The sequence below is a fragment of the Brassica rapa genome, chromosome A03, assembly GCF_000309985.2.
Source record: "Brassica rapa cultivar Chiifu-401-42 chromosome A03, CAAS_Brap_v3.01, whole genome shotgun sequence".
In the NCBI taxonomy this organism is placed as follows: Eukaryota; Viridiplantae; Streptophyta; class Magnoliopsida; order Brassicales; family Brassicaceae; genus Brassica; species Brassica rapa.
The window spans coordinates 21,685,804-21,709,943 of NC_024797.2; the positions used below are offsets into that span (position 1 = coordinate 21,685,804).

The 24,140-nt window shown below is 31.5% G+C and overlaps 4 protein-coding genes across 5 annotated transcripts; 1 reads left to right on the plus strand and 3 right to left on the minus strand.

Moving 5' to 3' along the window:
• Positions 1-1,083: 1,083 nt before the first annotated feature.
• Positions 1,084-4,114, plus strand: LOC103860459 (purple acid phosphatase 10). The gene is made up of 8 exons (XM_009138059.3): positions 1,084-1,697; positions 2,136-2,336; positions 2,406-2,517; positions 2,613-2,842; positions 2,908-3,046; positions 3,128-3,348; positions 3,475-3,596; positions 3,697-4,114. Exons 1-8 carry the CDS (start codon positions 1,524-1,526, stop codon positions 3,893-3,895), a joined length of 1,398 nt encoding a protein of 465 aa, XP_009136307.1. The 5' UTR covers positions 1,084-1,523; the 3' UTR covers positions 3,896-4,114.
• Positions 4,115-7,718: 3,604 nt separating this feature from the next.
• Positions 7,719-14,650, minus strand: LOC117132959. Of its 2 annotated transcripts, none has more exons than XR_004456726.1 (2): positions 11,921-14,650; positions 7,719-11,696 (listed from the first exon to the last, which is right to left on the minus strand). XR_004456726.1 is itself a non-coding variant. In XM_033288581.1 (2 exons), exons 1-2 carry the CDS (start codon positions 11,959-11,961, stop codon positions 9,971-9,973), a joined length of 600 nt encoding a protein of 199 aa, XP_033144472.1. In that variant the 5' UTR covers positions 11,962-14,537; the 3' UTR covers positions 7,719-9,970. The 2 variants fall into 2 exon arrangements, 1 of the variants encoding a protein (XP_033144472.1); XM_033288581.1 differs by having other exon boundaries at positions 7,719-10,529; positions 11,921-14,537.
• A 2,737-nt stretch (positions 14,651-17,387) lies between these two features.
• LOC103860461 (purple acid phosphatase 10) lies at positions 17,388-19,849 on the minus strand. Its single transcript, XM_009138060.3, has 7 exons — positions 19,485-19,849; positions 19,062-19,262; positions 18,873-18,984; positions 18,557-18,786; positions 18,079-18,438; positions 17,871-17,992; positions 17,388-17,790 (listed from the first exon to the last, which is right to left on the minus strand). Exons 1-7 carry the CDS (start codon positions 19,659-19,661, stop codon positions 17,592-17,594), a joined length of 1,401 nt encoding a protein of 466 aa, XP_009136308.2. The 5' UTR covers positions 19,662-19,849; the 3' UTR covers positions 17,388-17,591.
• A 2,685-nt stretch (positions 19,850-22,534) lies between these two features.
• On the minus strand, positions 22,535-24,125 carry LOC117132621. The gene is made up of 3 exons (XM_033287375.1): positions 24,113-24,125; positions 23,752-24,012; positions 22,535-23,370 (listed from the first exon to the last, which is right to left on the minus strand). The coding sequence occupies exons 1-3, from the start codon at positions 24,123-24,125 to the stop codon at positions 22,535-22,537; spliced, it is 1,110 nt and encodes a 369-aa protein (XP_033143266.1).
• Positions 24,126-24,140: the final 15 nt, after the last annotated feature.

Below are 24,140 nucleotides of genomic sequence, written 5' to 3' on the forward strand. Positions count from 1 at the left end.
AATAAAAGATGTGGGCTGAAACCTTTTAATAAAAGAAAAGATATAAGACTTAACCCATAATTTTTTTATATTTTTTATCCGCTCAATTTAATAATAAACCATAAAAACAAATTTACTACTATAGAAAGTGGACTGATTATCACACTTATTTGAGTTTGGAGTTTTTTTTTTCTGAATCTTGTCAATGATAATTAGATCGTCTGTTAAACTTCAAACGGACAGTGACTTTGTTCCGGTGAACACTCAAACTTCCAAAAAAGATTATAGCACATTTTTTGTCTTATCTTCCACATGACCACCTCACTGTGGGCCATAATTAGTATGTTGTTTCTCTAAGCCACACTGTTTTTTTTAATAATGATGGCATTATGTTTTAATTTCTAAAGTTTTAACTTTTAAACATACTCAAGGAAAGCAAATTGACAAAAATAATGGCGATAAAAAAATGAACAAAATAAATAAACAGATGACAACAAACTAAGAAGTGTAATATAAAAACTTCTGAGCGTTCTATAAGTGCGTAATTAAGAAAATATAACACTATCATATTCCGTTGCTCAAGACACATGCATATCTTGCCTGCCCTGACATTTTGAAGACAAGAAGCTATCTAAGACCATCTCCAACCCACCTCTATTTTTATTTCTATATTTTTCTCTAAAATAGAGCAACTCTATTATAAAGGTGGATTTGCTCCAATGTATGTCTCTATAATAGAGTTCCTCTATTTATAGGAGAAAATATAGAGATTTGCTACTTTCATCTCTAAATATAGAGGTAAAAAGTAGGATTCCTCTATATTTTCCTCTAAAATAGAGGAACGCTATTATATAGGTATACATTGGAGCAAATCCACCTCTATAATAGAAATCTCTATTTTAGAGGAAAATATAGAGATATACATTGGAGATGCTCTAAGGACAGCCTCAACGGCAAGAAGCTGTTAAAGTTTGAGTTTATTTGTGAACTAACCAAATTTGAAGTAGCAATTATATATAAAATATACTGTGCACTCTAACTTTATAAGTAAAATAGTTAGATTTTGAATTATAATTTTTTTGGTGATTATACAACCAAAGTTCCCTTAAAGTTTCTAAGAGAAAAAAAGTAATAGTTTTTAAATGATAAAATGATTTTCATTCAGCTTGGTAACAGGTGTACAATCCGTATCCGAAAGGTGCGCCACTAAGAACTTTTCTTACCATCTGACATGTCTTTTTATTATTATTATTTTTAATAGCTAATACTCCTATTAGATCTCCCGTTAAACCTGTTCTAACTAAAAATGTCCTTTTTAAAAAGAATTTTCATTAATATTAATTTTTTAATTAAAACAAAAGATATATTAGCAATTTCTATATAAAAGGCATCTTTATTATTTGTTATTTGTGGAGGGTGGTGGAAGATGCTTTTTATGCTTCCCATCAGACAAGGCTTCATAAGGAAACTTCTCCATCTTTATAATAATAGCTCTTTTCACAGAAGCTAATCTCACCACTCAAAAAGAAAACAAAAAAAAAACTATGAAAATGGGTCGTTTCGAAGGATTTTTTCTTAGTTTTGTTCTGAACAGCTTCTTGTTGTTCTGTCATGGTGGCACCACAAGTAGGTTTGTCAGGAGGTTAGAGGCAACAGCTGATATGCCACTCGATAGTGATGTATTTCGTGTTCCTCCTGGTTGCAATGCCCCTCAACAGGTACGTATACATTCTGTCATGGTGGCACCACAAGTAGGTTTGTCAGGAGGTTAGATCTTCCTTTTAAATAATCAACTGTCTTTTATGAGTTTTGTTATGGTATCACTTTTGTTTTTTTATACTTGTTTTAGTGTAGAAAAGGCTATATATTGGATGTTCTTGAATGATTTAACCTTTGCTTATTGAAAGTTTATAAATATGCAAGCTTTTTCTTCTCATCTTTGTTAAGCAATTGATCTAAATTAACATCAGGATCGACATGAGATGATGGGGACGCTATATAGTGAAAATTTTAATAATTATTTTTTAACAATTTAGAGGTCTATGTTTATGTATATTACATTATAAAAGTTTGAAATCTCAAAGCCAATGTTTTATTAGACTACCCATGATTGGTCCTGAATTAAGGTTTTTTTTATTTGGATTTTCCACAACAAGGTGCACATTACACAAGGAGACCTTGAAGGAAAGGCAGTGATAGTTTCTTGGGTGACGCAAAAAGCAAAAGGATCTAACATGGTTCTTTACTGGAAAGAGCATAGCAGCAAAATGCTAAAAGCCCATGGCAAATCCAAGACGTACAAGTTCTACCACTATACGTCTGGTCACATCCATCATTGCACCATCAGAAACTTAGAGGTCCATCATCATCATTATCACAATCTTTTCTATCGTAGTGTATCTGACTTTGTGGTTCTCTTCTTGCAGTATGACACCAAGTACTACTACATGGTAGGTGTGGGACAAACGGAACGCAAGTTCTGGTTCCTCACTCCTCCTAAACCTGGTCCTGACGTTCCTTACACGTTTGGTCTTATTGGTAATTGTGTCCTGAAAACATATTAATGGTTTTAAAAGAGAGGGAGTATTATAGCTTCCCATGGACTTGAACTTGAGTTGTAAATTTTGTTGCAGGGGACCTTGGGCAGAGTTTTGACTCTAATATAACCTTAACACATTATGAGAATAACCCATTGAAAGGTCAAACAATTTTGTTTGTTGGGGATTTCTCATACGCTGACACATACCCGAACCATGACAATAATAGATGGGACACTTGGGGAAGGTTTGTTGAAAGAAGCACAGCATATCAGCCCTGGATTTGGACCGTAGGAAACCATGAACTTGATTTTGCCCCCCAGATTGTAATGCTTCTTGGATTTATCTTCTCAGTTTTGGTTTACCTAGACTGACACTGATTGTTTTGCAGGGAGAAACCAAACCATTTAAGCCATTCAAGCATAGGTACCATACTCCTCACCGATCATCAGGTAGTACAGAACCATTCTGGTACTCTATAAAGAGAGGTCCAGCTTACATAATCGTGCTGGCTTCATATTCAGCATACGGTAATTAAATGCAGCTTAAAGCTCTTAAACCCCTTTTTTCTTAAACCAAGACTAAGTGGACCCCCAACTATTCTTGGTCAGGTAAATACACGCCGCAGTACATGTGGCTTGAACAAGAATTCCCAAAGGTTAACAGAACAGAAACCCCATGGTTGATTGTTCTGATGCATTCACCGTGGTACAACAGCTACGATTACCATTACATGGAAGGTGAAACAATGAGAGTGATGTATGAGCCGTGGTTCGTCAAGAACAAAGTAGATGTTGTTTTTGCGGGTCACGTCCATGGCTATGAAAGATCAGTAAGACAACAAATAACTTTTTTTGGCCCACCATGTCTCTATTAAACTATATATATATATTTTTTTTTTTTGCTAAATCTATTAAACTATAGTTCCTAATAAACATGAGTTATTTGTGAAAACCAGGAACGCATATCCAACATTGCGTACAATGTGGTTAATGGAATTTGCAGTCCAGTGAAAGATCTATCTGCTCCTGTATATATCACCATTGGTGATGGAGGCAATCTTGAAGGATTGGCTACCATGTAAACTATTAATTAAACTTTTCTAATCATTGCAACTTTTTTTTCCCATTAGATTCATCATCAGTACTATGAAAAATTTGAATGGATATGGTTTCTGCAGAATGACTGAGCCTCAGCCTAAGTACTCTGCCTTCAGAGAAGCGAGCTTCGGACATGCTATATTCTCGATAAAGAACAGGACGCACGCTTACTATGGTTGGCACAGGAACCAGGATGGCTGCGCTGTGGATGGTGACACCATGTGGTTCTTTAATAGAATTTGGCATCCCATTGATGACTCTCCTGATGATGATTCTTGATGAGAACATTAGTATATTATTTGTAAGCATCAATTTTATTGTACATGTCCTTGTTCTAGATCAAACAGCGAAAGTGTATGCAAAGAATTAGATCAATAGACAAATGCAGAAACTACAGATTTTTTTGGTATTTGTAACTGTTTCGGTGTATCTATTCTGGTTTAGAGATTATGACTCAGATTTTGTATATACATATTTTAAATATAAAAAATTAAGATCTTATATAATAGATTTAAAAAGGCTCAAAAATGTTTTTTTTATATACTTATTATTTTTGTTATTGAATAATATAAATATTGTTCATAAAATCTTAAAGGGTAAAGTTAAAAAAAAATAAATTTAAAGGGTCTAATTCTTTTTCTTTCTTTTTTTTGCACTAGGGTGGTCTATATATATATGTTGAGCCGCCCAGGATACCTCCATCGTTTCTGACTAAAATCTTATCTGCTCATATAAAACCTAGTGGGGGTAATGCGAGAGTTTGTATGCAGAATGATTTTTGAGTTTTGCTAAAGTAGTGTCTCTCAAAGTTTTGTCATCTCTATTAGGCCAACTACCAATGCTCTAATAATGTAGCTTTTATTGTATATATTGTAAGAGTTTGTAACGAGGATTTTGCTACCTAATCACTCCTCTGCTTCAGTCTCATTTAGCCTTTAGGCTCCTCTTCCTTTTCGTATAGTCTCTTACGGTTTATATGACATAATATAAATGGCGTGGTAACTCTTGGATAGAACATGCTGAGTAAAATCTTCTTCATGTAAAACCGGCCCCGTTTTGTTGTAACATGGAGATTTGTTATTGCTACTTAATACTTGGTAAACTCTTACGGTTCTTTGGTCGAATTTTAGCTACATAATACTTGGTAAACGTCTCTACCCAAAAATAGAGCAAAGCTTAAATATTCTAATTAAACTATTTGAAGCTTCACGTGTGTAATCTCCCTATTACACATATATCGAACTATATACAGTGCCGGCTTAGTAGGGAGCGCAGGTGGTGCGACCGCCCCGGGTCCGCTCCAAATCTCGCAATATTAGGGGTCCTAATTATTTCATTAGCATATGTGATCTAAGATTTGAGCTGCATTAAAACACAGTTTTACAGTTTTTTCTAATTGAAATATCAAATAAGGGGATGTGTGCATGCTTGATGCTCGTTTGAAAAGGTTAAAGAAAATATATTTTTCTTAACATGTTTATCAAAAAAAAAAGAAAATATATTTTTCTACTAACGTGAAGAAAATAACTTATTATAGGACCTTTAAAAAAGTTTTGCCCAAGGGCCCTAATTCATCTTAAGCCGGCCCTGACTATATACAAAGCATTAAACCTTTATCAAAAAATAAAATAAATAATATATATATACAACGCATTAACTATTATATATTTATATACATATATCTAACTATTACAAAGCTTTAATTATTATAACTAGATTTTGACCCGCACATTCGTGCGGATAGTTTTTATTTTATGAATGTATACTTTTGATTTATTATAAATATTTTAAGTATATAATTTTAATTTTAATGTTATATATTGTGAATATAAACCTATTATTTTAGTAAATTGTATACATGGTAGCATCCATCATATTATTTTAGTAAATTTTATTGATATTGAATATTTTTTGGATGTTATGATACTAAGTTTTTTTTGTTATTAAATTAATACTTCAAAATATTAGATTACCTTAATTTTTATAACATAGTTTGTTTTTCCGTATTACATTTCAAGAAGTTATTCTTTATTATCTATGATTATACCTTTTGAAAAATTTAAAATATTATCATTTTAAGTTTGCATACTTTATTTTTAAATTTTATATTTTGTCAAATTGTTTGGAAAATTACACAACTATATTTGAGGTGGGAGATTATATGATTTTCGAAATTGTTTTGTTACTAAATTAATACATTATTTTATATAAATAATTTTAATTTCGGTAATATTTTAATCTCTCAGAATATGTTTATAATAAATATAAATATTAAATTTATAATTAAAATTTGATTTGTCATTAATATTTTGAATGAATAATTAAAGTTTCATAGTTTTCTAATAACATATTTTTAAATAGTATATGAACTAAAGGTTAGTTATAAACTATTATATTTTTGTACATTATTATTTTTAAACAATATATTGTTGAGAGTTTCAAAATAAAAAATAAAATAATATGTAGTTGTAGATATAAAAGTTTAACCTATGTTAATGAATTTATGTTTATAAATTTATTTTTCTATAAATATAATATAGTTTACGAATTTTAACACATTTTGATGATGAGTGATAATTTATTTAAATAAAACTATTTTAAAAATAAAATAGATAAATTTACCCATATTTAATTCATATAGTACTTCTATTTTAATATAATACATAATATAATTAAAATATATATAAAATAGTATATAATTTTATTTTATAATAAATTTTTAATTAACATTGAATTATAAAGTTATATTAGTATTTACGAAATTAATTAAGTATTATTTTATAAAAATATTTAGAAGGTTGGTAAGATTTTATTATATTTTTTTTCAACAGAATTTGTTATATTTAAAAATAAATTTATATTTATATTTGTTTTATTATTAATGTAAATAATGAAATATGTAAATTTTTTAGATGGTCCTAGTATGACTTGTTAACAGTAGATAAAAAATAGGATTCTATTTTAATATATTAGAAGCTTCTCGTTTCTAGCTCTCAATGTTATTAAAGATTCTTGACAAAAGAAGATCGACAATGTCACATGGTGGAAGATCGTAGGACGATCCTCTTTGCCTTTGCCACAAACCAACCAGATTTCACGAGAAGAGTTATCTTTAAAACTTGGAGCTGGTTTGTACTCGAGTCTTCCACTTCTTTCAGAGTGCTGTCTTTTAGTACGATAAAGGATTACACAATGTTTTAATCTATTATATCACATTCTAGTATCTTCCTAGTAGTATTAGGTTCAACATCATTCTATAAATACCTTACTTGAAGAATGAATATAATCAAGTTTTAAAATTGTTTTATGGTACTAGAACGTCATAAACGATGCTTTTGCTGGATTCTAATCATTGTTTTGAATCTTTTGTCGAGTCAAAATGTATTTTAAAAATATTTTAACTTTTTATTGAGTCTTTTTAGATTATCGGTCAACTTAGAACATAAAACGTTAATTTGGATGTAAAAAACAATTAAAATACAAAATTCAGAAGTTTATCAATGAATAAAATACTTTGCACTAATGGATGGAACTCATTTCCAGATACAAAATATAGAAATGTTTTAGCTTTTCAGTGCAAGTAGTTTAAGGTCGATTCAACGGTTAAACTAAAAATTATGCATTTCTTACTGAACTGATTTGTCTACTAATTCAATAGAAGAAAAAAACACGATTTTACTTATTTTTGGTCCGGTCTTATCTAAAATTCATCTCTAAAGTGATTTTGATATTTTATATTTTTCAGCCATATAGAATTTGCTAAGCTTGCAAAATAAATATATAGAATTTGTGTACTTGTAAAGTAAACTGTTTTGTAAAAAGACGAGTTGCAAAGAGTAAAATGATTAGTGGTGATGGTTTGATTATACAAACGAAGGTGATTGTGGCGTAATGATCTGAGGTGAAATTGATGGAATAATGAAGGAGAAGAACTGATGTCTTTGTGGATTCACCTAATTAGATATAAACATGTGAAGAAGAATAAGAGACGACGTAATAAATACAATTATCTAATAATTATTTTAATATATATTTCTAGGAAGTTACACCGGTTGTTTAGAAAGACAAAATGGTAATTATATATAAAATTTGTTGTGCACTCTAACTTTATAGGTAAAATAGTTAGATTTTGAATTATAATTTTTTTGGTGGTTATATAATCAAATTTCCCTTAAAGTTTCTAAGAAAAAAAAAAGAAATAGTTTTAAATGATAAAATGATTTTCATTTTTTTTTACAAATTTAAACCAACAGCTTGGTGACAGGTATATAATCCGTATCCGAAAGGTGCGCCACTTTTCTTACAATCTCACATGTCTTTTTATTATTTTATTTTTTAATAGCTAATACTCTTATTTTAATTTTTATAATATCTAATACTCCTATTAAATCTCCCCGTTAAACCTGTTATAACTAAAAATGTCCTTTTAAAAATAATTTTCATTAATATTAATTCTGTAATTAAAATAAAAGATATTTTAGCAATTTCTATATAAAAGAACCTGTTCAGAACAACACTAAGATAAAATCCATGAGGTGCATTGAGTGGCATCATGAAGAACAACAAGAACCTGTTCAGAACAACACTAAGATAAAATCCTTAGAAACGACCCATTTTCATAGGGTTTTTTTTTTTGTTTTCTTCTTCAGTGCTGAGACTGGCTTGTGTGAAAAGAGCTATTCTTATAAGGGCATCTCCAACTCCACTCTATTTTTTTCACTCTAAAATAGAGTTTAGAATAAAAATGCTCCAATAGTACTATATTTCTCACTCTATAATAGAGTGAAAAATAGGTTTACTCCAAATATAGAGTAACTTGTTTTTTTTTTGTTCATCACTCTATTTTCTACTCTAAAATAGAGTACCATTGGAGCAAATTCAAACTCTATTATAGAGTTACTCTATTTTAGAGTAAAAAATAGAGTAAGCCATTGGAGATGGTCTAAAGACGGAGAAGTTTCCTTATGAAGCCTTGCCTGATGGGAAGCATATCAAGCATCTTCCACCACCCTCCACAAATAAAAAATAATAAAGATGTCTTTTATATAGAAATTGCTAAAATATCTTTTATAAGAATAGCTCTTTGCTTCTAACAAACCTAATTGTGGTGCCACCCTCTAAAATGTCCTTTATCTTAGTTTTGTTCTGAACAGCTTCTTGTTGTTCTGTCATGGTGGTACCACAAGTAGGTTTGCCAGGAGGTTAGAGGCAACAGCTGATATGCCACTCGATAGTGATGTATTTCGTGTTCCTCCTGGTTGCAATGCACCTCAACAGGTACGTATACATTTCTTCCTTTAAATAATCAACAGTCTTATGAGTTTTGTTATGGTATCACTTTTGTCTTCTTTTTTTTATACTTGTTTTAGTGTAGAACAAACTATTTAGTGGATGTTCTTGAATGATTTAACCTTTGCTTCTCATCTCTATTATTAAAAGAGAAGTATCATTTAAAATTACCCCTTAATTTTCAAACTTATTTACATTTCCATACCACTAACTAATTATTAAATTGCCTATTTTAGTGCTTGTCTTTTTCTGTTTTATTAATGCATTTTTCCTAAATGGAAGTACAATAAATGAAGTGTCATTTATATCAAAAATACTTCCTATAATCTAGCTAAACATTAAATTATATTTAATCAATGCAAAAAAATGTCCATTATTATGGGTTGGTTATTTTTAATTTTGGTATAATTAACTATGTCGAAAAAACATAAGAAAATGATATAAAATACATAATATAAAACACAAAATGTAAATGATATATTGAATTTTGAATCGTATAAATAAAATATAATTATAGATTACAACTTTATTTTACATTAAAATTTTTATCCATAAAAAATACATTCGCACATATTTTAAAAATATAGATGATACAATTGACAGGTCAAAAGATAAAATAAAATTATTTATTATTAATTATAAAATTATTTTGTTTAAAATGCTAAAAATTATTTAATACAGGTAAATTTCAAAATATACATTTATTGCTACAATAAAAAAATATACTTACGTTTATATAAGATAAATATATATTTTTAAAAAATAAACAAATATCCGCGCGGGTGCGCGAGTCAAACTCTAGTATTTGTTAAGCAATTGGTCTAAATTAATATCAGGGTCGACATAAGATGATGGGGACGCTATATAGTGAAAAATTTAATAATTTTTTTTAACAATTTAGAGGTCTATGTTTATGTATATTATATTGAGTTCAATTTGGTAGAAACCCAAAGAAGAACACGATATTAGCAAAATACCATATACAGTAAAACTTAGTGTGTCAGGGTAGATACTGTATATATCTAGTTACGTAAAAGCCCTTCTTTGATCTTTGATCGATATTCTCTACCCAAACAAGATCAAACACCCAAACGTCTCGCTATCGGAGAATGCGCGACTGACGATGACGATCGGCTGAACAGAGGGGCAGAACAGGTAGAGGAACAGCCATGAGGCAAGGAGGCAGAGGAGGCAGAGGAGGAAGACGAGGGAGAAGGGATCGTCACGAGGGAGAACCCGACGATCCAGTGGTTCTGGCGGTTCCGGCGGAAAGAGAGCTTCAAGCGGCATGAGAGGGACCAACGCGGCGGTGGATCGGGAGGAGGACGAGAACGCGCCGGAGGATGGAAACGCGCCAGACACGTCGGAGAGGGAAGAGAGCTCGGAGAGGAGCTCTGGGTGGCGGGAGAAGATGTCGTGGCGGGAGATGATGTCGTGGCGGAGCTGGGCGTCGAGGAGGCGGATCACTTGGTGGAGACGCTTGGCGGTGGAGGTGGGGGATCCGGAGGCGAGTGCGGCGGAGGAGGGATATCTCCGCGTCGGAGAGGGAAGAGAGCTAAGAGAGGAGCTCGGGGTGGCAGGAGCCGGGCGTTGAGGAGGCGGATCGATTGGTGGAGACGCTCGGCTGTGGAGGGGAGGATTTAGAAGTGACGAAGAAGATGATGATTGTGGAAGGGTATTAGAGTCATTAATTTTTAAGTACAGTACGTTAATAGTGTCAAATGGTAGATCCTTAATTAGTCAAAATTGTTTGTGTATACAATGCAAATACTCTATTATATTTAAAAAATTTGAAATCTCAAAGCCAATGTTTTTTTGGAGAACCCATGATCGGTCCTAAATTAAGGTTTTTTATCTGGGTTTTCCACAAAAGGCTGCACATTACACAAGGAGACCTTGAAAGAAAGGCAGTGATAGTTTCTTAGGTGACGCAAAAAGCACGAGGATCTAACACGGTTCTTTACTGGAAAGAGCATAGCAGCAAAATGCTAAAATCCCATGGCAAATCCAAGACATACAAGTTCTACAACTATACGTCTGGTCATATCCATCATTGCACCATCAGAAACTTAGAGGTCCATCAAAAAAAAAAAAAAAAAAAAAAAAAAAAACTTAAGAGGTCCATCAGCATCATTATCACAATCTTTTCTATCGTAGTGTATCTGACTTTTTGGTTCTCTTCTTGTAGTATGACACCAAGTACTACTATTACTATATGGTAGGTGTGGGACAAACTGAACCAAGTTACGGTTCCTCACTCCTCCTAAACCTGGTCCTGGCGTTCCCTACACGTTTGCTCTTATTGGTAATTGTGTCCTGAAAACGTATTACAACTCAAGTTCAAGTCCATGGGAAGCTAATAACTCCCTCTCTCTTTAAAACCATTAATTTGTTTTCAAGACACAATTACCAATAAGACCAAACATGCAGGGAACATCAGGACCAGGTTTAGGAGGAGTGAAGAACCAGAACTTGCGTTCTGTTTGTCTCACACCTACCATATAGTCGTACTTGGTGTCATACTGCAAGAAGAGAACTACAAAGTCAGATACACGACAAAAGAAAAGATTGTGAAATGATGATGATGGACCTCTAAATTTCTGAGGGTGCAATGATGGATGTGATTAGACGTATAGTTGTAGAACTTGTACGTCTTGGATTTGCCATGGGCTTTTAGCATTTTGCAGCTATGATCTTTCCAGTAAAGAACCGTGTTAGATCCTCGTGCTTTTTGCGTCACCCAAGAAACTATCACTGCCTTTCTTTCAAGGTCTCCTTGTGTAATGTGCATCTTTTGTGGAAAACCCAGATAAAAAACCCCAGTTTAGATTCGTTGTTCAACAAAGAAAAAAAAGACTTTGCGAAACCTTCAATTATCAAAGGTTAAATCATTTATGAACATCCATTATATGGCTGTTTCTCCATTATAACAAGACTAAAAAAGATAGACAAAAGTGATACCATATCAAAACTCATAAAAGACTGTTGATTACTTAAAGGAAAGGTGATACGTACCTGTTGAGGTGCATTTCAACCAAGAGGAACACGAAATACATCACTATTGAGTGGCATATCAACCGTTGCCTCTAACCTCCTGACGTAACTACTTGTTGTGCCACCATGACAGAATAGCACTAAGCTGTCTAGAACCAAACACAGGAAAAGAAAAACATAATATGGATTTACTGGTTCGAAATGGCCCATTTTCTTGAGTGCTCAGACTATCTTGTGTGAAGAAAGGTCCTCTGAAGAGCTAATTGTATAAAGACGGAGAAGTTTCCTTATGAAGCCGGTCTTGATGGGATGCATATCAAAGCATCTTCCACCTCCCTCCCAAAAAAAGTTGAATAAATTGGCATTTTGTAAGAAAAAGTTGCTAATATATACAAAATAGCTATTTTTAATGAAAAATATTTTAAAAAGGCCAATTTTATTTGGATTGCTTCTGTTCTTTAAAATTTTAGGGCAGAGCAAGATATGCATATGTTGTCTTGCGCAATGGAACATGATAATATTGTTATATTTCTCTTTCCTTAATTACTTATTTTTTTGTTTTGACTAAAATGCCCAGATGGCATATGTTAACTCTTGGAAGATTTTACATTACAAAATCAATGCACCCTTTTTAATGGGAGACCCCGGATTGTTGGTGATATAATGATATTTTATCACTAATTTAGTGGGATTAACATTAATAAGAATGAGTTGGTGTGATACACATACCAAGAGAAAAAATTGGTGAAAAAATCATGTAATAATTTGGTTCTCTGAGAGGTATTTCGGACAATGCAGACGAAAGTAGACCAATTCTCTTTGTTCGAGCGTGTGTTTTATTGACGGGATGTAAAACAGAAAAATTATAATATATTATATGCATTACACAAATAATATAGAATAATTTACTTATATCAATAATAGTACCAGACATAATTTTTCTACTAATTTCGAAAAATAATAAAAAAGAGTAAAAAGAGAAAACTGAGAGGAGGAGGTGAAGGAGACGAAGAAAAGAAAAAAAAAGTGGAAAGATCAGTAGGTGGAGAAATGGAAGAATTAAGAAGCATGAAACAAAGAAAGAGACATGGAAAAATATAAACTCACTAATTCATAGTAATAATGCAACAACAATATGTTTTTAATGTAAAATCATATTTCTATTTTGTATTCGCCAAATAAAATAGCAAAAAAAAAAGAATTGTAGATTTCAATACAGTGAATAGTAAAATATGTGTAACTTTTAATTGGAAAGATAACGCAATTCTTATCTTCTATCTGAAAATGAGCCCAATCCATCGGTGCAAAGTATTTCATTAATTGCTAAACTTTTGATTACACGATTATATATTTTAAATTATTTTTTTCACCTAAATTCTATTTTCGTTGTAAATTGATATAAAATCTGAAAAGACTCAATAAAAAATTAAGAGACACTAAAAATACACTTTATAGAAAAATTCAAAAAAAAAGATTAGAAAATGGTAAAAGCACAGTGTATCACAGTTGTAAATAGCTGTGCTATGGATTTTTGATGCCCCGAGACCATCTCCATACCCACTCCATAATTTACTGTAAAATAGAGTGGGAAATAGAATAATGAAGAAACAAAAAAAATGATTACATCATAAATGGAGTGATTTTTTATGATTTGTTCATACTTCATTTTCCATTCTATATTTGGAGTAAATTATAAAGTGAGGATGAAGATGCCCTAAGCCAAATAAAATATTTTATTTAATAAAATTATTGAACATTCAATTAATATAGAAAGTAAGAAAAAATTAGAAATAAAGTTTTATAAAATAACCAGTTTTAATATATTGTTATGTTTAGTTTAAAAATATAAAACTGCAACATACAAAATTTGATCTTTCATATACATCATTTATTTTTAAATTGTAAACTAAGCACTACTAAACAAAAGAAATAAATAGTAAGAGATAAGAAAAACATATTAACGATAAAAAAAAAAAGAATTAGTATGGTAAAAGAAAAGAAGGTGAGCATGTGGATAAATACAAAAAAAAATAAAGCTAGGATGTAATTGTAATTAACCAGTCTTGATTAATATCTAAGTTGTTACAAAAAATACGTAAGCCTTCTCTCAAAAAAAGGTTATAGATAATACGTGACATTATATTGCTAGTAGCATTTAAATTCTATCTATTTAGTTATGAAACAACCAAACACGTTTGTTTATAAACGATATATAAAACTATGCTCTATAAATCTTTTACAAAATTATTTGACATAAGCGAAAGTTTCTAATTTTCTTCAGTACGCATAAAATAATTAACAAAACTTGATTGTGTTCATTCCTAAAGTAAGGTATTTATAGAATGGTGTTGAATCTAACATTAATAGGAATATATATGGAATGTGATATAATAGATTACAAGATAGTGTAATCCTTTATCGTACTAAAAGACAGCACTCTGAAAGAAGTGGAAGACTCGAGTATAAACCAGCTCCAAGTTTTAAAGATACTCTTCTCGTGAAATCTGGTTGGTTGGCGGCAAAGGCGATATTGCACCATGTGACATTGTCCACCTTGTTTTGTCAAGATCCTTTAATAACATCGCTAGCTAGAAAACATAAGCTTTATAATAATTAATAAAGCTTTGTTTGTAATAGTTAGACTTTCCGGATATCGGTTCGGTTTCGGTTCGGTTTTTTTTCGGTTTTCGGTATTTCGGTTAGTAAAATATAACTACCATTCTAAATCCATATTTACTTCGGTTCGGTTCGGTTTATATACCGCCGGTTTTCGGTTTATTCGGTTTTATACCAAAAAAACATAATTATTTTGTTTGAGATCATATTATATAAATTTTAGAGTCATATTGTCAACACCGTCATTTATTAAAAATATATTACATATTCAAATAAATGAACAAAAAAGTAAAAATGCTTCTACCATCAGATAAAATAATCAAATATATAACTAAAATCAAAGCTTGAAATTTTGAAAATAAAAATACGAAACAAAAAAGAAAGATGAAAGAAAAGTTTTTCCACTCTTCCATATTTAGTGTTCATTAAAGTCATGTTTTTTCAATTGAAAATTTTCCATTAATTATTGTCAATCAAATTTATAATCTTCATATTAATTTAGTGAAGACTAAAATAAAGCAAAAAGATCAAAAAAAGACTTAGAAAATAAGATGTCTGAATTGCGATGTATTGTTATTTAGTTATAGTTCAAGTGTTTTACAAATTAAGGTTTTTTATTACTATAAAATTATGGTAATAATTATTAACATAAATTTAACTTATGTAACAAATAGATTTTCATGTATTGTTATAAAATAGATACATATTTTACATATTTCTATTTTTAATCGGTTTTATTCGGTTTATTCGGTTTAATCGGTTATATACCAAACCATATCCAAATCCTACGGTTTTTATAAAATTATATCCATTCGGTTTATATGGTATATACCAAAACCAAACCATATTGTCTATTTCGGTTCGGTTCGGTTCGGTACGGTTCGGTTTTACCATATTGAACAGCCCTAGTTAGACTAGATTTTGACCCGCGCAGGCGCGCGGGTGTATATTTTGAAAAATATGTTGATATTTGTTTTTCATGTAATTATTAGGATTTGGAAAATGAATCCGAGGAACATAACCGATACCGATCCAAAGATATAGTACCAAACCCAAACATAAATTGATTAAATATTCTAATTATTCAAAATTTTGTTATTTAGAGAACCGAATCTGATCCGAACCGAAGTATTTGGGTATCCGAATTTATCTAAAAATAGATTTATATACTTATATATATTAATTATTTTTAGATTTAACGTATATAAAATATCAAAAATGATACTTTTAAATTGGTTTAAATACTTAAAAATATATATAGATAGTCAAAAGTAAATATCTGAAATAGTTAAAGTATACTCAAATCACCAAAAATACTTAAAATAATTATTGATTTCGTATCCAAAATTTTAAATCAAGCCAATTGATATGTTAAGCTTAAGTATTATGACATATGTTATTCAAATTTATACGTAATATATTATTTTATTTATACATTTTGAGAAATTTAAAATATATAATGATTTAAGACTTTAAAAATAATTTAAATTAGTTATCCAAACCCAAACCAAACCCGCGAAGATCCAAATCGAACTCAAACCAAAATTTAGAAACATTCTAATAAGGCTGAAATCTTTGACCCCGAAAACTCAAAATACAAACCGATCAGAACTAAACCCGTATGGGTATCCAAAAGCCTATCCCTAGTCATTATTATATATCGTATTTTATCATCATATAATTAATCGTATTTTATATGTACCATCATATAAGTAATCATATAATTAATAGTATTTTATACATACCATCATATAAATAATTACATATATTATATTTTTAAAACTTAATATGAAATATGAAAACCATAATTTGAGTTGGTATTTCAAATTGGGCTTTGTATTATATTTTTCTTATATATATTGACAATATTTTTTTATAATGGTTATTGAAAAATAGTTTAGTAAAAATCCATTTTTGAATATATGTATATTTTTGAATCAATTTTTGATATAAATCAAATTTGAATTATTATTTTGATTTGAAATATGTATATAAAGTTTAAATTTTGTTTTATGGTTAGTTTAGAAATTTTTTTTTAGGGAATTAGATTGACCCATTTTGGTATATTTTAAAAGTGGCCTAGATAAATTTCAATTTTTAAAAAAAACATAAGCCTATTACTTTTTTTTCTTAATACTACTATCCTTGTTTTCAAACAAAAATATTTTTTTTTAAAAGACTGCAATCCATGTTTCCAAACACTCCAAATTTTTAAAAATCTTATTCAAGTCTCCAAACACTCCAATTTTGTACTTGAGTTTTAATAAGATAGATATATGTACATAAATATATAATAGTTAGATATACATGTGTAATAGGGAGATTACACACGTAAAGCTTCAAATAATTTAATTAGAATGTTTGAGCTTTGCTCTGTTGTAGGGTAGAGTTTACCAAGTTTTAAGTAGTTAAAACTGGACCCAAGAACCGTAAGAGTTACAACAACCGTAAGAGTTTATACGAGAAGGAAGACGAGCCCAAAGGCTAAATGAGACTGAAGCAGAGGCGTGATTAGGTGGTAAATCCTCGTTACAGGCTTACAATAATACAATAAAAGCTACATAACTAGAGCATTGGTACTGCATAGTTGGCCTAATAGTAGTATAACTTTGGGAGACTCTACTGTAGCAACACTTAAAAATCCCATTTAAACTCCCCAGTAGGCTTCATATGAGCTGAGAACATTTTCTTCAGAAACTATAAAAGTATGAAGCCAGCCTTTGAAAGTATTCTTTCAACTAGGTACATTGGTTCATTCTCATTAGTGAGTGGCTGAGTGCATACACTAAATCACGAGAGTCGAGTGTATATATAGTAACTTCGGTGCGCTAAGAAGAAAATGAGAAATGTGGTGCATAGAAAAGACCAGAGATAATCAAAGTGAATATCAATTTTATTCAAACGTTTATTGTTTCGAGTTTAACTAAACATGAAGTATGAAGCAAGGCTAACCATGACGAAATAAATCCTAGAAGAGCCAATGTTTTTCCTTGAGTGACGAGTTTTATTAGCAAGAACTCAGCCACATTGCGTTTATTCAGCGTTATACAACAACACAAATTAGATTCCGAGGTTCTCAGGAATCAGAAGAAGGTGAATCATTAACAGGATGCCAGAACCTGTTGTAAAACCACATAGTGTCAGCCTCCACGGCATAACCATCCTGGTTCCTGTGCCATGCATAGTGCGCATGCGTCCTGTTCTTTATCGAGAATATCGCGTGTCCAAAGCTAGCTTCTCTGTATGCAGAGTACTTAGGCTGAGGCTCAGTCATTCTGCAGAAACCATGTTACAAATTATTTTTAAAAAAATGGGTTTGCAATAATGGTCACAAGCCCTTTGTTATATAGCTTACTTGGTAGCCAAGCCTTCAATATTTCCTCCATCACCAATGGTGATATAGACAGGAGCAGATTGATCTTTTACTGGACTGCAAATGCCGTTAACCACTGTGTATGCTATGTTTGATATGCGTTCCTAGTTTCACAAATAGCTCAGAGTTGTCAAAATATATAGTTTTTAAAAAGAAGAGACAGAGATGAGCTTAAGTTTTGTCTTCTTACTGATCTTTCGTAGGCGTGAACGTGACCTGAAAAAACAACATCTACTTTGTTCTTGACGAACCACGGCTCATACATCACTCTCATTGTTTCACCTTCCATGTAATGGTAATCGTAGCTGTTGTACCACGGCGAATGGTTCAGAACAATCAACCATGGAGTTTCTGTTCTGTTAACCTTTGGGAACTCCTCTTCGAGCCACGTGTACTGCGGCGTGTATTTACCGTATGCTGAGTATGAAGATAGCACGATTATGTAAGCTGGTCCTCTCTTTATAGAGTACCAGAATGGTTCTGTGCTGCCTGAAGCTCGGTAAGGAGTACGGTACCTATGCGTGAATGGCTTAAACGGTTTATTTTCTCCCTGCAAGATTGCATATAAAGACAATCCATCTCAATGTCAGTCTAGTCCATGTAACGCTTTGTGCTAATAACATTTTGAAGATTAAAGCCAAAAACATAGAGGGAGCAAGAAGCTTTACAATCTCGGGAGCAAAATCTAGTTCATGGTTTCCTGTAGTCCAAATCCAGGGCTGATAAGCTGTACTTCTTTCAGCAAATCTTCCCCAACTGTCCCATCTATTATTGTCGTGATTTGGATGATTATCAGCGTATGAGAGATCCCCAACGAACAAAACTGCTTGCCCTTTTTTAGGGCTCTTCTCGTAGTGTGTTAAGGTTATGTTTGAGTCAAAAGTCTGTCCAAGATCCCCTGCAACAAACAACAATTTGCAACTCAAGTTCAGGTCCAAACATGTAGGGAACGTCAAGACCATGAATACGTTTCAGGACAATTACCAATAAGACCGAACGTATATGGAACGTCAGGACCGACTTTAGGAGGAGTGAAGAACCAGAACTTGCGCTCTGTTTGTCCCACACCTACCATATAATAGTACTTGGAGTCATACTGCCAAAAAAAAAAAAACAAGAAAATCAGATAACAAAAATAGCAAAGATCAATGATGAAATTTGATGATGTTGGACCTCCAAGTTTCTGATGGTGCAGTGATGGATGTAACCAGAAGTATAATTGTAGAACTTGTAAGTGTTCGTTTTGCCATGGGCTTTGTGCTTTTTGGAGCTATGCTCTTTCCAGTAAAGAACCGTGTTGGATCCTGGTGCTTCTTGTGTCACCCAAGACACTATCACTGCCTTCCCTTCTACATCTCCTTGTGTTATATGCACCTTTTTGTTCAAAACCCATTTTTTAATTATAAAATAAAACTTGATAGTTCTTTATAAACGTCCAATAAGCAAAGCTTGAATCAACCCCTTTAAAAAAAAAAATTAAAACAAAAAGAAATACCTAATATTAAATTAGAAAAACAAACCTTGACATCTACCTAACAATTTTTATAGTTAAGGGGAACCCACAACATGCAAATCTCAGAAAGAGATGGTTGGTACCTGTTGAGGAGCATTATGACCAGGAGGAACACGAAACACATCGCTATGAAGAGGCATATCAATGGACTTCTCCACTTTCCTAACAAACTTACTGGTGATGCCTCCATTACAGAACAGCGCCAAGCTGTTCAGCACCACACCAAGAACAAGAAGAACGGACGAGAAATCTGATTTCATTTTTTCAGATTTTCTTTTCCTTCCGACCTTCTGTAAATTCCCTTTAAAAAGAAAATTAGGTGCAATGAATTTATGGTTACTGATCTTTAGATGATTGAACCTTTTCAACTCTGTTTTGAATTTCTATCGTATTTTTGGGTAAAATAGTACTTTTATATGTCTCCTTGTTTGACCAAAAATAAATAGAGATATGGTATTGGTGAGTATTATATATTCTTGAAAATCTTCACGGACACACGAATCTATGCTTCCCTTTTTGTTCTCTTCCGGTTTATTTTATTTTAGTCAACTAACTTTTTCCATCTTCTTAATTTGTTATAAATTATTAAGATTTTGCTTTAAAAATATATATATCCCGTTATAAGAAAAAAAAGGTAAAAAAGTTTGGAGTCTATTATATTATTTGAGAATTGATTTTACAAATTTATCAATTATCCATAATTTAAGACTGAATCTATTAGTTTAAAAAAAATTAATAATTAGTTTAATTTTTTTTAAATCATTAATTTTAATAAATATTTTCTATATCAATATATACATCTGTCTCCGATCAAAAAAAAATACATCTGTCATTATATTCAATATAATTAATTATAGATATCAGTTTATGATGAGTCATTAATTTTAAATGATTTTTCTGATTCGTCAAGTTCTTTAATGATACATTAGTTTTAATAAAGAATTTTCTAAATCATTAATTTTTTAAAAAAAATTTAGTAATTATCTTAATATCTATATATATATATATATATATATATATATATATATATTTCATTATATTTAATATAACTTATTAGTGTATATTAACTAATTAGGATGAGTCATAATTTTAATAAGGAATTTTCTAAGTCATTAATTTTAACACACAAATTTTAATGATTATATATATATATATATGTCATCATATTTAATATAATTAATTAATGGATATTAACAGTACATACATAAGTATGATGTAAATAGAACCAATCTACAGAAGAACATCTGTAAATTAATACTCAATAAATTAATAATCTCTATAAATTAATAAATTTTACCGGTCTCAACTTGGGTCGATTCAAAATTTGACACAAATCAATATAATAATAATATAATAATCTTTTAGAAAATTCTATGTAAATATATTGTCCCATTAAAATTATAAATTAATAATTTCTATGTATATATATTTTATATAAGTAAGTATCTATTATTTTAATGTTTGTTTTATATTCACAATAGAATTATCTTTATATTTTTTTAACACTTAATATATTTTTGATGAGATTTAGTAATATTATATGTAAGACCACAATTAATTTAAAAAATAATAATTAGTGTCTATACACTAAAATCAAATATTTTTTTTATTTTAGAATAAATATATCTTAAAATAACAAAATCTAAATAAAAAAAACCTTTTTAAATTAATATATCTATAAATTAATAAAATTTTAAAGTTCCAATATTATTAATTTATAGAGGTTCTACTGTATCATGAATCTTGTAATTATTATGAAACTTTGAACTAGCCACTGTGGAGTTTTTTTTTAATGGTTGTAATTCTATCAAAAGAATTCTTACATCATTGAACCAAACCGGCTAACAACAAAAATAAAGAGACATCTATAAATTAATTTCATACAAAAATGTGTAAACTAAATTAATTTAAAGAAAGCTTGGAAATTGTGAGAGAGAGAGTCAGACACACAAATGCAATTCCTTCCAAACTGAAAACTCACCTCTCCCTTATCATGAATATGTGGTTTCATAATCCGGCAAGCTAAGACCTATTGATCTTTTTTTTTTTTTTAACATTAAGACCTATTTATCTTCATGCAAAATTACAAGTTTGGTTAATAAACATTGTGGAGTCTATGAAACAATGTATCACAAATTTGGATAACAGAAAGAATTAGATTTGTTTTTCTTGAATGATGAAATCATTATTTATAACAGAAACAGATTAAAGTATACATTCTGAAGTTGTAATAAATAAAAATATATCAGTTAATATTAGACAATGTGTCTTTAATTCATCTACAAGGAAGATGTTTACGAAGCATATTCCACTGTTTTTTGTTGTTTAATTTAAACTGTCAACAATAAACTGTTTACTGATTTCAATATACACTTCAAAAAAGAATTAGTTGAGAGAGATGTAGCAGCACTAAGAGAGGTAAGGAGCAACGAGTTCCACCTCCTTACCATAAGAGCCGAAGAAAGCTGAGACCAATCGTATCGTTTACTTTTGAAGTCAATAATATTCGATCACTTTCTCATTTTAGACCATATCTACCCAAATTCAATAATATTCGATCTGTGGACCCAATTTTTAGTCTTTTTCTTATTTTCTCCGTTCCACCTTTTCATGCCAAAAGGTTGTAATTTCAACCAAGCTTTGTAAAAGGTATCAAATCATGTGAAAAATATAGCAAACTTAATAATTCAATACTATTTTAGAGGAATAGAAATGAATACCAAAGAGAAATCAGAGAACAGTTTCATATATATATATATATATAAAGAAGCATAAAAGCAATTTTTTAAAAATCCTTTAAAAAGTGCTTGGAAGCTTTTTGTTTGCTCACTGAATGAGTTTAGTTGGACAACATTTAACTTGGAAATTACTACTACACAAAAATGCTAATAGACTAGCATGTTCTATTTGACCCAAAAAAAAGACTAGCATGTTCTATATGCCAATACTAGCTTTTAGAGAAATAGAATAGAAGTGAAAACCAAAAAGAAATCAGAGAACAATTTTTTATATATTAATTAAGAAGCATAAAAGCAATTAATTTTTTATTCTTTTCATTTTTAAAAGAACTTAGAAACTTTTTTTTTTTTTTTGAACAACAGAAATAGATTCACTTAATAAAATGGAGAGGGCTTTAGAGGCCCAATCCAGAAGGGTTCATACATAGGCAGGCCTTTGCCAAAGAGTCTGCAAGCCCATTTTGGTTTCTTGACATAAACGAGAAAGAAACAGAATTGAAATCAGAAGAAACAATCGAATCGACATCCGATAAAATACCGTAGAGTTCTATCGATGGGAGATTCGAGTTGATGGCTGTAATAAGCCCTTGGGAATCTGAGCGTAGCCAGATGCGTTTGTAGGATTGCAACGAAACGTGTCGTAGAGCTTCTCGTACCGCCAGCGCCTCCGCCATGAGGGGAGAAGCCACCGCGCTTTGAAGGGAGGAGCCGCGGGAAATCTCGATTGAGTCAGGAGTGGAGCAGATCCACGCGAGACCCGCAACTTTATGTTCTTTGTTCCACGCTGCGTCTGTATGACAGATAACAGTATCTGCTGTCAGATCAGGGCTCCTATGAGGGGTAGCTTTCGTATTAATAGGCTTAGGTACAGTCCCTTGAGCGCTTTCCCATTCCTTGCAAGATACGATAGCTTTGTTGACAATCTGTTGATGAGATAGGGTTTTGGATTCAAATATCAACTGGTTCCTACTCAACCAGAGGCCCCAGGCAATCCATGGAAAGATGTTGGAAATGGTACCCACTGGTGGTAACGTGACTCGGTGCAAGGAGGTCTGGAGTTCCTCTCTGAACGAAATACTCTGCGATGAGTCGAAAGTGGATGTCCAAGGCGCGGTTTCCCAGACTTTGGTGGCAAAAGGGCAGAGAAAGAACAAGTGGTTGAGGGTTTCTTGTTCTCCACACCTCAGACAGGTGGTGTTCCTATTGATTCCTCTGCGAATGAGATTATCTCCTGTAGGTAAACAATTTCTTGTACATTTCCAGAGAACATGTTTAAGTTTTGGAAGAAGGTTGGGAGACCAAATATTCTTTTGCCAATTCCATGATTCTCTATCCAAGAGTGTGGTTGTCGATTGGATTCTAGAGACTTGCGTAGTATGATAGCCCGACCTTGCTGAATAAATCCCGTTCTTTGTTTGTGTCTAGATGGTGGAGTCAGGGGCGCTTGTGAGGCTGGGGCGTAGCTGCAGTATGTGATCAGATAAATCTGGGAGGAGTTTCTCTACTAAAGCTCGATTCCACTCCTTTGTTTCTCGGGACAGTAGATCAGCAACAAAGAGGTCTTGGTCTTGAGGTAACACAGGTCCATGTGGTCTTAAATCTGTAGAAGTACCAATCCAATTATCAGCCCAGACTCTTGTATTCTCCCCATTGCCTATAACCTTCCCTAGATGTCGTAGGAGAAGATCTCTTCCCCACAGGATCCCCTTCCAGCCATGTGAGGAAGAAGGTGCCGATGTAACCTTCAAAAATGAAGTCTTATGGCAATACTTGCCTTGGAGGATACGGGAGAGGAGACAATCAGGCTTAGTGATGAGTCGCCATGCTATTTTTGCCAACAAGGCCTGGTTGTAGAGTCGAACATCGCGGAATCCTAAAAGAACTTAGAAACTTTTAACTTGAAATATACTACTTCAGAAAAATGTTATTATACTTGCATCTTTTATATTACTAACTTCTACCTACTATCTAACCTTTAATAGACATGTATGTTTTTCATGT

Excerpts from the sequence above, each read along its gene's own strand:
- LOC103860459 (XM_009138059.3), top strand. The coding sequence starts at position 1,524 with ATGAAAATGGGTCGTTTCGAAGGATTTTTTCTTAGTTTTGTTCTGAAC. Across the intron at positions 1,698-2,135 it reads GTTGCAATGCCCCTCAACAG|GTGCACATTACACAAGGAGA; the intron begins GTACGTATACAT and ends TTCCACAACAAG. Across the intron at positions 2,337-2,405 it reads GCACCATCAGAAACTTAGAG|TATGACACCAAGTACTACTA; the intron begins GTCCATCATCAT and ends CTCTTCTTGCAG.
- LOC117132959 (XM_033288581.1), bottom strand. The coding sequence starts at position 11,961 with ATGTATTTCGTGTTCCTCTTGGTTGAAATGCACCTCAACAG. Across the intron at positions 10,530-11,920 it reads GTTGAAATGCACCTCAACAG|CCGAGCGTCTCCACCAATCG; the intron begins GTACGTATCACC and ends TCCCCTCCACAG.
- LOC103860461 (XM_009138060.3), bottom strand. The coding sequence starts at position 19,661 with ATGAAATCAGATTTCTCGTCCGTTCTTCTTGTTCTTGGTGTGGTGCTG. Across the intron at positions 17,993-18,078 it reads TTCACGCCTACGAAAGATCA|GAACGCATATCAAACATAGC; the intron begins GTAAGAAGACAA and ends TTGTGAAACTAG. Across the intron at positions 17,791-17,870 it reads ATTGAAGGCTTGGCTACCAA|AATGACTGAGCCTCAGCCTA; the intron begins GTAAGCTATATA and ends TGGTTTCTGCAG.
- LOC117132621 (XM_033287375.1), bottom strand. Across the intron at positions 23,371-23,751 it reads CTGGGCTGATAATTGGATTG|GAGATAATCTCATTCGCAGA; the intron begins GTACTTCTACAG and ends GTTTACCTACAG.